Below are 16,473 nucleotides of genomic sequence, written 5' to 3'. Positions count from 1 at the left end.
ACTCTAAGAAGTGCCGGTTTGGTGAACGACAAGCTTTAGTCCTCGGTCACCTAGTTGACAAAGATGGTGTCAGGCCGGATCCCCGCAAAATCGAAGCAGTCGGCACATTCAAACCGCCCCAGACACCGAAGGAACTTCGCAGCTTCGTGGGCCTATGCTCCTACTTTCGCCGCTTTGTGCCCCGATTCGCGGACGTAGTACACCCGCTGACGAGCTTGTTGCGAAAAGACAGCCCATTCGAATGGACACCTGATTGTGATGCCGCCTTTTCTGAACTGAAATTTTTACTAACATCTGAGCCTATTCTTCGTCATTTCGATCGTTCTGCTCCTACAGAAGTGCACAGTGACGCAAGTGGAATTGGCATCGGAGGTGTGCTTGTTAAGCACCATGATAATGCAGAGCATGTTGTTGCTTATACGAGTCAATCTCTAAGCAAGGCTGAAATGAATTATAGGGTGACAGAGCAAGAATGTTTAGTGGCTGTATTCCCCATTGAGAAGTTTCGATGTTACCTCTACGGTCGTCCATTCACGATTGTGACAGACCATCATTCATTATGTTGGCTTGTTACCCTCCGAGACCCTTCTGGTCGCCTTGCTCGATGGGCTTTACGCCTTCAAGAATTTGACTTCAGCATTTCGTACAGAAGTGGGCGACGTCATTCGGACGCTGATTGCCTTTCTTGCCTACCTATAACCACGACGGAGGACAGTGCAGATACCCTTGACATCTGTTTTGCTGCGGTCTCTCACACGTTTCCCGACGCCAATATCTTCAAACGAGAACAATTGAATGATTTATCTTTAGACCCATTGTTCGTTGACGCTCGGAATCTCAAAGGCAGTGGTCGCTTTCGCATTCGTGATGGACTGTTGTGCAAAACGAATTACTCAGCAACCGGCGCACGTTATTTACTGGTTGTACCTCAAAGTGTTTGATGCGACGTTCTCCGTACTATACACGATGATCCAACGTCGGGACACCTTGGGTTCATTCGCACCCTGCATCGAGTGCAGCAGCGTTTTTACTGGCCCCGAATGCTAGATTTTACAAAACAATATGTCTCGAGCTGCGAGCACTGCCAGCGTCACAAACGACCTACCAGTGCACCGCACGGCCTTCTTCATCCCGTAGAACCGCCTACTACGCCTTTCGAGCAAGTGGGCATCGACCTATTAGGCCCGGTTTCGCGATCTTCGAACAACAACCGCTGGATAATAGTGTGCGTCGACCACCTTACCAGATACGCCGAAACCGCTGCGATACCATCTTCTACAGCTGATGGCGTCGCTACCTTTTTATTATGCTCCGTTGTTCTTCGTCATGGTCCACCTCAAGTAATCATTAGTGACCGAGGTCGCCAATTCATCGCGGACGCTGTGGAAGAATTGCTTCGCCTCTGCACTTCACAGTTCAGACATTCGACACCATACCATCCCCAGACGAATGGTCTCGTAGAACGTACTTATCGAACTCTTACTAACATGCTCGCAATGTACGTCGCGTCCAATCACAAAAACTGGGATGAGATCTTACCATTTATTACTTATGCATACAATACAGCGAAGCACGAGACCACGGACTTCACGCCCTTCTACCTGCTCTACGCTCGATCACCACGGAGCTCCCTTGATACAATCCTCCCATTTAAGCTCCATACCGATGAGTCTGTGGCCGAAACATTGTGCCGGGCTGAAGAAGCCAGCCAAATTGCTCGCTTACAAACACTGGCATCACAAGATCGCTCCAAGCAACGATACGATCAACGCCATGATGCCATTTCATTCCGCAAAGGTGAATTCGTGTGGTTGTGGACCCCCCAACGAAAACCTGGTTTATGTCAGAAGTTTTTACTGCAGTACACAGGCCCCTACGTCATTGTAGATCACTTGACTGACTTGACGTACGTTGTGGCACGCTTGACGACACCTTCTCGTCGGTCAAATCGAACGCAGTTGGTGCACGTGGCTCGCCTCAAGAAGTTTCATCCCTCCAGTGACATAAACTCGCCCAGCGGGCTTCGTCTGTGAACGGGGGATTGCTACGGTATGAGCCGGGCTGTAATATGTGCCGGAGAGGTAGAAGAGGAAGACGACGTTGTCTGGTGCGGCCTGAGGACTCCATCTTTACCGCGACTGCCGAACTTCATTCTCACCCTGTAAATAAATCCACCTATCCTTTAATTCAACCATAACAATATTTATGTCCTTCGTTCGCGTCGCGTAATACCAAGTATGGTACACGTGAAGCTAGTGAAACGGCCGCGAGCGCATCATTAGCGTAGCATGTAGTCATGTTGTTACATGACACGCATCTCATGATTATCATGTTTGCACCAGTAGGCATACCGTACTAGTTTTGCAACATGTCATGTGAACGAAACCACCACAAGAGTTATAGGACCATAAAATGTAAACTATGACATTCATGACATGCCATGATTTTCATGTTATGACTAGTCAAATATATTCTTCATATAGTCATGTAATGGTATACCAAGTGTAGTGGAGCATACGCACTAATGCGTATGCGCCTTCCAAAGGGAACGAAAAACCCCGTGCTTTGATCGCGCGAGAACCTGTGCCGCCTTTGCCAGACTTGCCGTACGCCCATTTTTCTTCGCGACCTCGCTGCGACTCCTCTGTTTGAATAAACATCATCGCTGCGGCGCGTAGGTAGGACTTCCGAAGTATGCGTGGTGCGCAGGTGTGGGACGGGAGCGGCAGAAGCGTGCAACGTGGCCAGCGATGCCACACGCGAAGCAGATAGGACGATTGTCTTGGGTGCGCCACTCATTATATGGACGAAATAACGAGGTGGGGGCCTGTAAACTGGAGGCGAGACCGGAGGAGGTGGAGCCGATAAGGCAACTGGATGCGGTAGGGGCCGCGCGAACACAGCTGCGTAGCTGGGAGGTGAAGGTGGCGGAGGTGGCGCGTAGCCGGCAGTTGATAGATCAGACCGTACCGAAGTGCATGGGTAAGGGGCTGGAACTGTAGGGAGGGCATCGCAAATTTCAGTGCGTATAGCCTGCTGCAGCGTCGAAGGGAGGCTTGCGGTGGGCGCGTCGCTATGCGGCAGCAGGGAGAGCTGTCGGGCGACTTCCTCCCTGATGAATTCTTTAATCTGGTTCGACAGAGTTCCTTGGCGTGCGTTGCCATTTGTGAGTCCGACGGCCGAGATTGAATCTGGTGATGGGACACTCTGTCGGGCGATGGACCGCAGACGCAATTCATCGAAGCTCTGGCACAGGCTTACCAGGACTGCCACCGTGGCCGTGCTTTTCGCCAGCAATATCTGGAATGCGCCATCCTCGATGCCCTTGAGAATCCGTCGAATTTTCTCTTCTTCAGGCATAGATGGGTTAACACGCCTGCAGAGGTCGAGCACATCCTCAATATAACTAGTAAAAGTATCGCGAGGCTGCTGGGCTTGGTGGCGTAGACGCTGGTCAGCGCGGAGTTTGCGGACCTCTGGTCGGCCGAACGCTTCGGTCACGAGGGTCTTAAATGTGGACCAGTTGGCAATGGCGGTTTTGCGGTTGGTAAACCATAGCTTAGCGACGTCAGCCAAATAAAAGATAACATAGGTGAGCTTAGAGTCGTTGTCCCACTTGTTGCTGGCACTTACGCATTCGTACAAGGAGAGCCAGTCTTCGACGTCTTGTTCACTACTGCCGCTGAAGATTGGGGAGTTCCACTGATGGGTAGCGCCGGGGCAGGTCGACGGTGCAGCCGATGGTGCTGGCTCTGCTGGGATGGGCTGGTTGGCGACTGCGTCAGTCATGTTGTACGGTGGTCTTTCGGCCAACTTGCGAGAGCGGAGCTCGAGGTCTGCTTAGGGATCTCAGCAGCCTCCACCAAATACGACAATGTTTATTCAAACAGAGGAGTCGCAGCGAGGTCGCGACGAAAAACGGGCATACGGCAAGTCTGGCAAAGGCGGCACAGGTTCTCGCACAATCAGAGCACGGGGTTTTTCGTTCTCTTTGGAAGGCGCATATGTGTTAGTGCGTATGCTCCACTACACAAGTATCGTATCGACATGATTATCAAAACGGCCAGGCGAGCTAAAAGTCGTAGGCGGCTAAATAGATAGATACGCTCAAAGTCGCCGAAGTTCCCTAAGAAATGCTTCGTATTTAATATATATCCTTGTGTAATGAGAATAACTGGGCTTGTCCTAGTCAATACGATAGACAGTTTTTTAATTTCAGGAGTAATCATGATTCATATACTACTACTACTACTACTACTACTACTATTAATAATAATAATAATAATAATAATAATAATGATTTCTGGGGTTCTAATGAACTGAAACCATCATATGATTATGAGAGACACTGTAGTGGAGGGCTTTGGAAATTTTGACCACCTTGGGTTCTTGATGTGCATCTAAATAAATCTAAGCACATGGGCATCAAGCATTTTCGCCTCCATCGAATCCTGGCCGCCATGGCTGGCATGCAATCCCGCGACCTGCGGGTCAGCAACTGAGTACTTTAACCACTAGACTACCGTGGCGGGTATGATTCATATTCTGAGTGGTTGTCTGTCTCTTTAAGTTCATAATAAATTAAGAAAATTTTTATTACTCGGGTCTTTTCAATATTATTTTAGGAGTGGATAAGTATTTTTGCCTCAGTAAAGGGTTCGTCTGCATAGTTGTTGAGTGCATTATTGCCATGGCACTTTGATGAAAAAAAAAAACCTGTACATGTAGTCAAAAGAAGGAAAGACACCCAGCAGATGCTAACTTCAATAGCCAATCGTCAATATTGGAGCAGAACGTCACCTTGTCTGGCAACATAGGAGATGCACTCCTTTTGGACATGTGTGTCTGTTGCAAGAGTCCTGATTTCTGGTGTCGTCGCATACACAGCAGAGTAGAGGAATAAAGGAATTAGCTGTACTATGCCGTAATACCTGCAGTGGCACAAAAATATGGTTAAATATGAATAAATATTCAGCACAATGCATCAATTCATAGTCACAGTAGCAGTCTTCCAAACTGCACTAATGATTGCTACAACTACGCAAAATACACTTGCAATGCGTTACTTATAAAAATATCGACTCAATCTGTAGCATGCCTGGTCGATTTGGGGTTTCTACTGAGCATTCTACACTGATCTGCCTAGTAGAGGCATATGGCAGAAGTCCATAAATGCTCGGAGCCAAGCTAATTGGTAAGTACTGGGTGGACAAACACAGACACAAGAAAAAAGTCAAGACACCGCAAATGCCAACTAGCAACATGAAGGTGGGGGTGGGGGAGACTTGTCAATCTAAGCTGGATTGATAGGTATTGTCCAATGCCTAGGCATGTGCAAGTAAAAAGAGCTTGTTTCGCAGAAATTCCGGCGTCATCGTTGCTTGTAAGTGAAAAATCATCTTGTGCATGATTGAAAAAACGGACAAAGATAAAAACAAAATAAATGATAAAAATTCCGAGTCTGAGTGGGGATCGAACCGGGGTAGTTTGTGTGGCAAGCGGGTGCTCTACCACACAGCCGTGTGTCTACTTGTGAATACAGTGAAAATAACTTCCTCTGCTTGGAAATGCAGTGAAAGTAACTTTCATGCATTACAAACACACACGTCCCGTATACATACTCCACAATAAAACATCAACTATTGCACTAATGATGTGCGGTACAAGTGTCATCGGACGTCGCAGCATGTGATTATAATAATGTCTTCATGGTTTAAAGCCCGTCCCTCACTACAAAGGCACACACGCTGCACCCTTAAGGCCACAAAGTGGGTGCACAGCGTGTTCGAAAAGATTTCGTGCACTAAGTGTTTGAAGCACTCACTAGGGACAAGATATCGCCATCACAACTTTTAAAGGCGAAGTTTAAGGGTTCCCCAAATTTTGTGCCTTCTTTTATGCCATTGTGCTCCTTTGCAGTTGTAAGCCGGCATTTGTGTTGCTTTTTTTTTTCTTATTGTTTCCATCTTTGCACGGCCAGTCTAATATAATCAATCAATGTATTGCGATAGTTTCTGGCTTGGCTGGACACCTTCATTCCTTTATGAGCCATTATAGGATAGAGCTGTGCAGTTTCCTGAAATGTCGGACTGTCCTTCCAAATGTTTTGCATGCAGATGCATTCTACACTGCGACAACCATATTTAACACATCAGAATGACACCTCATCACCCGTCTTCCAATGCACAGTTTTAGGCCTTTTCGGTGAAATTACACAGGCTTTGGTACAGTTTTGAAGCAGAATTCAAAACTGAAAGGAAAGAGCAAATTCAGTGTGCAATATCTACCGAGTTGTATTGCACTTGTATTAACTCATTCACTGCAGTATATTTTTTAATTATATGTACAGACAGTTCATCATATTTAAAGTTTTTTGTCCCTTAGAAATACCATACTCACATGACTGCATATCTTTTGTTCTTTCTTGGGAACAAATATTGTGGCCAAGAATTGCACCATTTTTTTTCTATAGGGGCTCAACATTAGAAATGGCAAAATAGGCAGAATAGTGTGTTAAAACTAAACTTGTACTTTTTTTAAGCCATGGAAATTTTTTTAGAATGCTAACTGCAGTATTGTTATCCTGGGTGAAAGCTCTGAGTCAGCAGTAAATTTTATCAAAATTAAAAATGGTGGCCAGGACCTTGTGTTTGTTCTTATCGGAACACATCTAACAAACACATCAAAGAAACTGTTATCACTGGAGAACTCACAGCATGTTTCGTATGCACTCTTTGACTAGGCTAACTTCAACGTCGGCTTCAACTGCAATCTTGGCCACATGCCTGAAGCCATCAATGAATGGCAATATCTGAAAATCATGAGAAACATAAATTACTCCCACTGCACGAGTAGCTTGATAAGTGTCGGTACATTCTTCAGTGAATGTCTTAAAAAAAGAAAAAGAGGTGACATGGTTTTGATTATTGATAAATACTGCATACTGAATAATAGACTGGACCCAAATGAGGATGCAACATCAAGAACGCATGGCATTTTTTACTGTAAAAATACTTGTCCCCAACAAGAAACATAGGCTAGTGCTTATAAATGCACAATTGTTTTTCAAACAGTAGTTTTTTTTGTAGACGAAATATTCCAACTGCTGAAAGCACTGCTGCCAGAGATCTGTTTAAAACAACCTTATTCTGACAATCTCCACACTTCTTTAGTTCAAGTCATCAATAATACGCTGCTGATTGGGATCTCCAGACCACAAGTTGTCCAGGCCCACTGACCTTTGCTCTGAATCTTTTCTAGTCTAACAAGCTAAGCACATGCACTAGGCATAGCAGCAATCGGCTCTCCTTTCTTGATAGATAATTTTTAGCTTTTTGAGCGAAGAATTAAGATAGCTGTTGAATCCTTGTACCAAGGCGACTAAAGCTAGCCTTGAAAGATTACATAAAATTAGGCATGACTGTGAACGCGGTAGTTAGTCACACTGCAGTAGAGTTTCCTGCTATCTGGACAAAAATTCACACGCAAATAGTTCGAAGAGTGGGTATGCCAGAAGAATTCTGCCATACTGAGTAATGCACAGCCAAAAGGCTTCATTTCACTAAGTGGCTGGTGGTGGGAATGATTGTTGGACTACGTGTTCCGCTTGCCACATAACTTATGTGCCCAGGCGCACTTCACTTATGTCTCATACACTAACTGAATGCGCCCTGTAGCAATCTTGCTGCGTGGTCCAAATATGCTGCCAATCAATAGCAGAGGCTCTGAAAATGCATGCGCCAAGAATTCAGACACTGCGTGTAATTTACAATGAATTCTCAAAGTTAGCTAAAAATTGTTCCCTCTTCTCTCTACAAGTGGTTTCCTATCAAAATGACAGTACCATAAGCCATGATCACTAGCATCGTAAGCTGCATAGTGACCGCAGCTGCCGTGCCTGCGCTCCACTTTGTTACAAGTCGAGAGCAGTGCGACTTTTTGCCGTCAAGGGTCTTCCCTCCAGCTGACACTGTCGCTGCGTCAATGTGATGTTTCAGCTGACAACTTCGGACACACAGGCAGCCCTTAGACCCTAAATTTTATGGGTGTGTTATCATTGTAGAGTAGTTCTTACGGAATACTTCATTTTGAGCGAATATAAAATTTCATTCGAACTTTATTTACTTCTCCATTAGAGTAAAACACGTGAAACAGTTTGCCGGTCAGTGCATTCTCCCTCAACTGCTTGATTCTCGTTTTGCGCATTGCCGTTCTTTTTTCCCCGCCATAGATCCCAAGGAGGTGACACAGAAATGTGCTTTACTACCCTTGAATGAAATTCACAGTTCGTTACCATCTACTTGTAATGCCTTACAGATGTGTAGTTTCTCTGCAGACCGACCAATAATGGCAGCAAGTGCTCCCCAACTTCACAAAAACCTTGATTTGTGGTGTAGGGGGTGCCTCACAAGTGCATTTGTCGTAAATTCCCCAAGAGAGTTTTTTAAAAGGCTCCAGAAAGACCACTCTGTTAATCATGACTAAGCCATGTGTATGCGACAACACAAGCGAGCTTTAGGAAACTGTGTCATCACCCCAAAAAATTTACAATATTAAGGGAAGATTGTTACAAAAGATTTGAATTGGCAATCAAAAATTCACCCTGAGGGGTTGCATTTGACCAAAAAATTAAGGGATACCAACCCTCAAATGTTTGCAGGACACCAAGTCCCTTGAACCTCGACACATTAGTGAGGTAAAACTGCTAATTTCCTCAGATGCTTATTTGCTAATGAGAATTATTGACACAAATCTGAGTAGGATGCAGTAGGCATCAGCTCCACCATTTAGAATAGCCTGAGGACATGCTGTTCTTTATATAAGCACACTGAGAAGACGCAGCAGATTACGCTATCCAGCAACCACGCGAAGTCATGCATCACTGAATACTGCTTACAATAGCACAGCCACAAGCAAGACATAAACCTGGCTGATAGTTTGATAAAATAAAGCAATGAGCCCACTTGGTTAAAGGGCTGATTTCAACTTGAAGTCGTTCCATCTGCTAAACAGAACAAATTGGCAGTCAGTGTGTCAAGCTAACAGCCTAATCACTGCACTGCTCTCATGAGGCAGTAACAGAGCTCCATTCAATGCAATTACACTTGACACTTATCTCACACATGACAAGTATCAATACCTGTCAGAACATCACAGCAAGGTTACGATGCAACAAGAGCACTTGAGCAAATGCTTTGTTTACAAGATACCCAGGTTAGGAGGCCACACAACTTTATCAAGAGCAGCACACGCAGAAAGTTGGATGTTGAGTTTAGTTAGAGATCAGACTTTTCAGCATTTGCATTCTAAGAAAATTCGGTACTTATAGGCACATTTTTTTTTTTACAAAGCTGTATTTTCAACGTTTTTGGCACCGTGAGAAGCTCTGCACACTTATATACTTAGTTACAGTAAACCCTCATCATAACTAAGTCACTTTTTTTCAAATTATTGCCTTAAGAAAGTGGCAACCAAACCCATACGAATGGAAATCAGACCAGATTCCTCAAAGCCTGCAAGCAAAGAGCTTTGTCAAGTATTACAAGCAAACCCACAAAAGTTTGAAACCTTGAGGTGCTCGAGCAAAGAACCAAACTGTCCTCACTGCCCGGCCAATGTTGCAGAGCGTAAGACATGACTGCCACTTTTTCACCAAATATAGAACAATGATGATAATAGGCAGCTTTCACCAACAGCTGCCACGCGCGCAATCTTGGAGGTTATAGGGAAGCAAGGAGCTGCCTCTGCCAATCTGCCACGGTATCATACACTGTCAAAACTGTAAGTTCGGTTGGCAATATCGGGCCCTGACATGGTCAGCCTGACAACTATGCCGTGCATGCTCCTCATTAGTCGAGTCGGGGCTCCAAAGGATTGACATCTAGGTTACAGCTGGCATTCTCTGGTGTGCATGAAGCCCATGCTCTAGGTAGATCACCACGAAACTTGGTTCCATGTCAAGAGACCTGCACAAAAGCTTCTTCACGTCTGGCTGAGAGTAAAAAAATAAGTCAAGCGAGTATCGTAGTCATACGCATCAGCCTGCAAGATGCAATATCGAGGCTTTCAGTGAAGGCCGTTATTCTCTATGTATCCACCTTGTGGAATATCTACTTTGTCCTCCACTGATTCCTTCGCTTTGTCTTCCACTCAGTGAGCAGCGCACCCCCGTTTTTGGTCCTTCTTCCGCAACATTATTTTAACATTACAAAGCTTTCGAAACTCTCGACACAAATGAGAAAGATGGAACGCGTTGCACTGCAACAAATGTTGCCCCCTGAGACACTCATCTCGAAATTCGTGCGTGAGCTTTAATCTTGTTAGGCATTGAATTAGGTTTTAGGCGGCTGCCCACCTGACTCACCTGGAAGGTCGGTACACATGCCCTGCATCATTTTCAAACATCTGGACATATTCATGCGTGAGTTCAGGCTTGTGAAGTTTGCTGAAGTGCCCAGTTACTATACATTTCGTCTGCTTTCTTTACACTAGGAATGTACTGGTGGGTTCGGTACGTCCACGCGATAAAAAGTGCCACAATATCACGAATCGCAATTTTTTCAAGCAATTGAATGTGCCTCACTAAAGTGGATAATGTACAAGATGGATACATAGGAAATTGAGCCCCGTTCACCTTTGGCGGCACCGTCGGGTGGGCAACAATTGCCAGTAAGTGCACAGGAAGGGCCTCAAAGATGATGCCATCTAGTCCACTAACACAGCTGCAGCCACATATGAATGTAAATGTAGGGCACTCCATTGAAAAACCATAGGAGATTCCGACATTGCTAACGTGCACGTGTCTGCCCCGGAACAGTACTGAGGCCACAGACTTGCAGAACGCTTGAATAATGTGCCGCCAGAGACTTGCTTCAAGTTCAAATGACCACCTCTCTAACAGAGATGAATCACCGAGATCGAACTGCTTAAAAACGATGTTTCTTTGCTTCCACAATGTTGCCAAACAGCTGGAACGCAACACTAATTGTGCACTCACATCTACCGAATTCCTGTTCATAAGTTTTTTTTTCAATATTTTTTTTCAATAATGTTTAGTTAAGTTTACTGTACAAGAAAAAAAATTTTGATTAACGAAAGGCAGCAACTAATTACAGTGGAAATTTTTCTAAAAGGGGTACTGACAAAAAGTTTGGCCAGGTGCTTTCTTTTTCTTTTGAATATGTAGCTGGGGGATATCACTAGCTGCAGCGTCTCACAGAATATTAATAGTCCGTTTATTATCAAGCAGTCTCAACTTCAATTTGGAATAGCTCTGAGCACAACAAGACACCGCGTGCAACTACTACTTCTAGCATGTGAAACAGCACACAGAACTCTGATGCACTTCTGCACTACATCTGTTGTCTGCTTGTGTTCTTTTGTTTACCACATGTGTGGTGCTGTCATCATTACTATCGTCATGCAGTTGCAACGACTTTCTTGAGCTATGTTCACCACAGTCATGGACTCGCATGCAGCCGTCCAATAGCCGCAAGCAAGGCAAGAGCGTAATGGTGAATTGTCATATTAGCCACGCCAGCTTGATTCTCGGCCCTGATGTCCTGGAAGTAGGGGGTCACTATGACGATGATTATCAGGTCACTAGTGGTGATTATCAGGTAGATGGTTTCAATATTACGAAGTGCAGTGTATAGCATTGATCATGCACTTTCATGTTTGTAAATATTGCCTGCCAAGGTGTACCTGCTATTCGTAAATGATACATATGTGTACACAGGCATCAATCCCTCAGAATATCTCAGCTGCAATTCTTTTTTTTTTGTGTTGGTGTCTACATAAAAGGTCTAAAAACACTTTTCCAAGTGATCTTCGCATGATCTTAGTATCTGCGATTATGGCCTCCACAATCCGTTGCCTCAAAAAGTTCTTGAAACTCGTGATGAAACTCGTGAAGATGTGATCACGTGATGATGTCACGATGACCACAATTTGTGACATCATTGTGACATCATTTTGACATCAGTGACGGCCACACGACATCATCACGTGGCATCATTGCTTGATGAAAGGTGGTCTGATCACGGAGGCAATGCAAAATTAGGTGGGTGCCTCCAATCTTGCGAAACCATGTTAAGTGCAGAAAACTTTCAAAAGGTGGTGGAGAGAGTCCATACATTGATGGAGAATAAAAAAGAAGATGGCTTTAACATTAGAGTCGTCTCAAGTGAATGCATCAGAGACCCTGAGAGTTTTTCCTGAAACCTGTCCACTCAATCTGTTTGTGAGTTGGTATGAACAGAAAGGCGCACCAATATACTACAAATAACCCCCCGTCAGCTTAACGTGCCACTTTTTCGTGCAGCCAGGTGACGAAAGAACAGATACAGCCCTTTTTTGTCATGATGGCCTCCCTCCACAAAATAACACCAGACTTGCAAACGGGAAAGCAGCAAGTGGCCCTACATCCAATATACTTGGGACTGTTCGGTAACACGGTGCGAGCAGCCATAGTGAAATCGTAAAATTGGTCCAACATAAATCGGTAAACACTGAAAACTCCAATTCCTGTAGCGATGTGTTTTAGCATGGCTGTTGTTAACAGAGAGCAAGACCAAAAGCCAGATGTGACATGCCTTACCTGCATTGCTGTGATATCCCACTGATGATCCATTAAGGAATATAATAATAATAAAAAAATTACAGGGGTGGGCACGGGAAGAAAAAAGAGAGCACACACAACGGGGCATTAATAAGCAGCCACTGCACCATACACATCAGGACATGTAAAGAAGAAAGCCAGACATCACACCATTGCACACGATAACAAGAAGCTGCTTGCACAAGGACAACACTGCTACAGCAAGAATGTGCCCATGACACAGATGCTGCGAGGCTTCGTAAATTGGGAATTTTTGTGGGACTAATATATGCAAATTTGAGTCACCCTGTGGAATTTCATGCAATAAGGAAATGGCAAATGCCAAGTTGCAGCCAAAGCAAATTAACAAAATTTTATTAAGGCTCCATGAATGAAATTAAAGGTAGCAATTTAACAAAAAAGGCTTTTATGCACTGTTGCTTTTTTTTAAGGAGTACAGCTACACAATTTCTACAGGATAGGAATGCTCCTAAGTAAAGTTTGTGCTACCATATATTGCCATGCTTTTGTTTGCATTAGAAGTGAAATAGAGAACATAAACATGGCAAGAAATTTCCAACCTTTACATGCAGTTGCTTTAAAAAAGTTTCAACCTTCCTGCAATGTATCAATTCCCCACACATCTACACGAGGTGTTCTAAAGTCCTGCTAGTAAGCAATTTTATTTGTCGCAAATCACCATCAATAAACACCTGGTCAAAGCCACTGTGAGCATGACTACAATCGATGTACTTTAGCCAATACTTTTTTGCAGACTAGTTGGTTCATACTTGAAAAATTGATTTGCTACACAAACTTGAAGGAAAACAAGGGAGACAGGAAAGAGCACAGACTACCAGCTGTTTATTGTCGTTTCTTGAAGCCAATAAAGCTTGATATATGGCAATCAAGCTTGATATATAATAATAAACGTTCAATCGCTCTTGACAGCCCACTTGGACTTCATATTTTTTTTAGAATTCATTTGCTCCAGAAAAGTTCCTGCAGAAAAAAGACGGGCCTCCGAGTAGGCTGTGAGGGTACGTTGTTCACATGAAAGATTTTTTTTTTGAATATGCACTAGCTATATACACCAAACATTGATGCGTATATATGTATGTATATATATATATATATATATATATATATATATATATATATATATATATATATATAGTGGGAGTAATAATTCAATGGGCCAGTTAGTCTTCGTGAAGGTATGGGATATGGCACAACGGGAGCGTTGTCAACAAGGATAAATATATTTATTTATAAATATATTTATCCTTGTTGACAACGCTCCCGTTGTGCCATATATATATATATATATATATATATATATATATATATATATATATATATATATATTCTGAAGGAACCTGTCAGTGTCCATGTTGATGTCGAGCAACTGTACAAATTTGTTATGTTTGTACATTCAATGTACATCCGTTGCACGTACGGTTAACATTCGTGGACATTTGATGATTGTTCGGATTATACGAAGTGTATGTGCTGTCGTATGCCTGCTGGATATCTGAGGTTACTTAGGTACACTGACATGGCTATGTCATCTATGCTACGCCCCACCGCAAGAACATCTTATAATGCTAGTTGGGTTTTAGTGAACCCAACACAACCCTGCAAGGCTGCCTGACGCATCAACAGGTAGCTGAAGACTGCTTCACTAGATGTGGTAAATTCAATCTTTAGCACAGGCATCCTGATGGGGTATGGAGATGATAGTGTTAGTGCATAAGCAATGCAGCCCATGCTGACATTCAGAAACCTGACAACTATCTAACATCATCAGTAATTGCTAATACAAGTATGTAGAACTTTTTCAAATTTTTTTTCGGACAATACAAATTTCAGTGCAGTAAAAGGTGTCTGTAACATCTCAAAGGTCTGGCCGATATGTAGGACATCTGAACGAAGCCTTACATGTTGTCGAGGGTCCTTACATGTTGTCGAGGGTCCCGTTGCAGTCTTGTACTTTGGGAACCTCGTCTGTATATTTTACTCCCTGTAACATCCTTTTATGACATGATAATAAATTGATTGATTGTCATGGGAACATTATCCTTATCAAAGCATCGCCCTACCTTTAGTTAATTTTCATCTTTACGACTTCCTGGACAGCATGTTTTCCATGCAGTTTTTTTTTATACTATAAGAAAGGCACACTTTATCCATGAGAACGAGACAAGATGGTGATAGTGACAAATAACAGTATGCTGTAAGCCCCCTTCCCCCCTCCCAACCAACTCCTCTAACAACCAACCTGGCGTAACTGAATAAAACGGTGGTGTGAATAAGCAACCTTGATACAGTACATTGCTTCAATGCAAACACAGCAGTACATTGGTGTGGGCAATCCTTGCTAAAATTGTACCACCTGTATGCAGACAAGGTAGACAACCTTTCATGCATCATTCTCCCTAGCTTGAGCTACCCTTGCAGGCTCTCACTTGCGCAGAGAACGCAGGCAACAGATGTCATATATGTAACCGCAGGGCAATGGCAAAAATGAACCTGGAGAGTCCATATAATTGCCACCATAGCAAAAGGTTCCTTCTGGAAAGTGCTGAGTGTTACCATTAACAGCAAAAAGCAGGTACTGAACTCATCAGGCCACATATTGGAAATTGACAGAGTACTGACACGAATTTTAAATATTTCCAGAACGTAGCTCTAAATCAAAACACTGGTGTCAAAGACCCCAAAATTGGGAATAAATTTAATATATGTTTAACACCACTACCTTAAAACACCAATATCAGTTTAGGTATCAAGAGGCAGTCTATGCAGTGATGTGCAAACAGACTAAACACAAGCCTGACGTCGGGAAGACTGCAAATTGTGGAAATACTCACAACAGCTGCCTGTTTGCTGTTTGTTCACAAATACAATGATTAGTGAATTATCACCCACTGACCCCGACAACCATTTCTGTGATTGAGGCTCCATGCCGATGCAGAGTTCACAAATTCAGTGGAACTGTGTTTACTCGTCAGGATGATTCCCACTGTGGTAGAACTAGCTTGCCGGTACTCTGTGATGAAAACTTTCAAATCAAAGTAAAATATTTTGTGTGTTGTGTTGCTCCGGTGTGTGAAGAGCATTGATAGTGCACACCATAGACACAAAATATGCACCTCAAAATGGTGTCAGTACTCCTTTAAATACAGGCAGTCACATTAGCTTTGGTTCGAGAAAGAGCCTTCTTGGATTCCATCCTCATCAGGATAAAAGCTGAGCTCTTTCACGTGGATGCAGTGTTTTCACTGCCTCAGCGGCATGCACGAGTCAGGCAAATAAAATTTACTTGTTGCGTGGTGAGGTCCCACTGAGAGGGCGTGCAAGCTGGGCGACTAGCTGTAAAGATAGGCACGTCGTGGTCCGACACCAATCGAGGGGCTTCGTGCACCGTGGTCACTTTCAGGTAAATTGTAGTTGATTCATCTGAAAGAACACCATGCCGTGCTAAGGAGCCCTGCTCTTGCAAGATAAGTTCTCAGAAAATCCTAGCATAAGAGGACTGCCCCATTAGCTTTGCGAAGGAGTGGGTGGGAGGTGTCAGTTTATGACTAATATTCAAAACTGAGATTTCCAATCACAAATGCCTTTTTAGTCAATTAATAAGCACAGTGTTCGCAGTTATAAGGAGCATGTTAGCTTCAAAATCTTGTGAGGATACTAACTCTTCACTGGCCATTGAAGGTTTCTATGACAATCCGCTGACTGAAGTCAGATGAAAGCTTGAAGCTGAAGTCTGGCCTTGTGAAGACGAAGTGTTTCAATTTAGCGAAACCAAAAGTTGAAACACTTCTTTCTTTCTGCTAAATTGAAACACTTCTTTCTTTCTGCTAAATTGA

The 16,473-nt window shown here is 43.6% G+C and overlaps 1 protein-coding gene across 3 annotated transcripts in view; it reads right to left on the bottom strand.

The window, feature by feature from the left end:
* The window catches only part of LOC142790847 (GATOR1 complex protein NPRL2-like), a 30,299-nt gene that overhangs the window by 11,690 nt on the left and 2,136 nt on the right, over positions 1 to 16,473 (bottom strand). For 2 of the 3 annotated variants that reach the window (XM_075885379.1, XM_075885381.1), the window contains 4 exons: positions 15,924 to 16,060; positions 12,599 to 12,619; positions 6,714 to 6,811; positions 4,801 to 4,931 (listed from right to left, as the gene is read on the bottom strand). In XM_075885379.1, coding sequence (XP_075741494.1) covers positions 4,801 to 4,931; positions 6,714 to 6,811; positions 12,599 to 12,619; positions 15,924 to 16,060 — 387 coding nt within the window. The remainder of the gene's footprint in view (positions 1 to 4,800; positions 4,932 to 6,713; positions 6,812 to 12,598; positions 12,620 to 15,923; positions 16,061 to 16,473) is intronic. The other variant, XM_075885380.1, reaches the window with a different exon arrangement.

Source organism: Rhipicephalus microplus, unplaced genomic scaffold (assembly GCF_043290135.1).
Source record: "Rhipicephalus microplus isolate Deutch F79 unplaced genomic scaffold, USDA_Rmic scaffold_133, whole genome shotgun sequence".
In the NCBI taxonomy this organism is placed as follows: Eukaryota; Metazoa; Arthropoda; class Arachnida; order Ixodida; family Ixodidae; genus Rhipicephalus; species Rhipicephalus microplus.
Note: the sequence above shows the minus strand (reverse complement) of the source record. Positions and strands in the feature narration are given on the sequence as shown.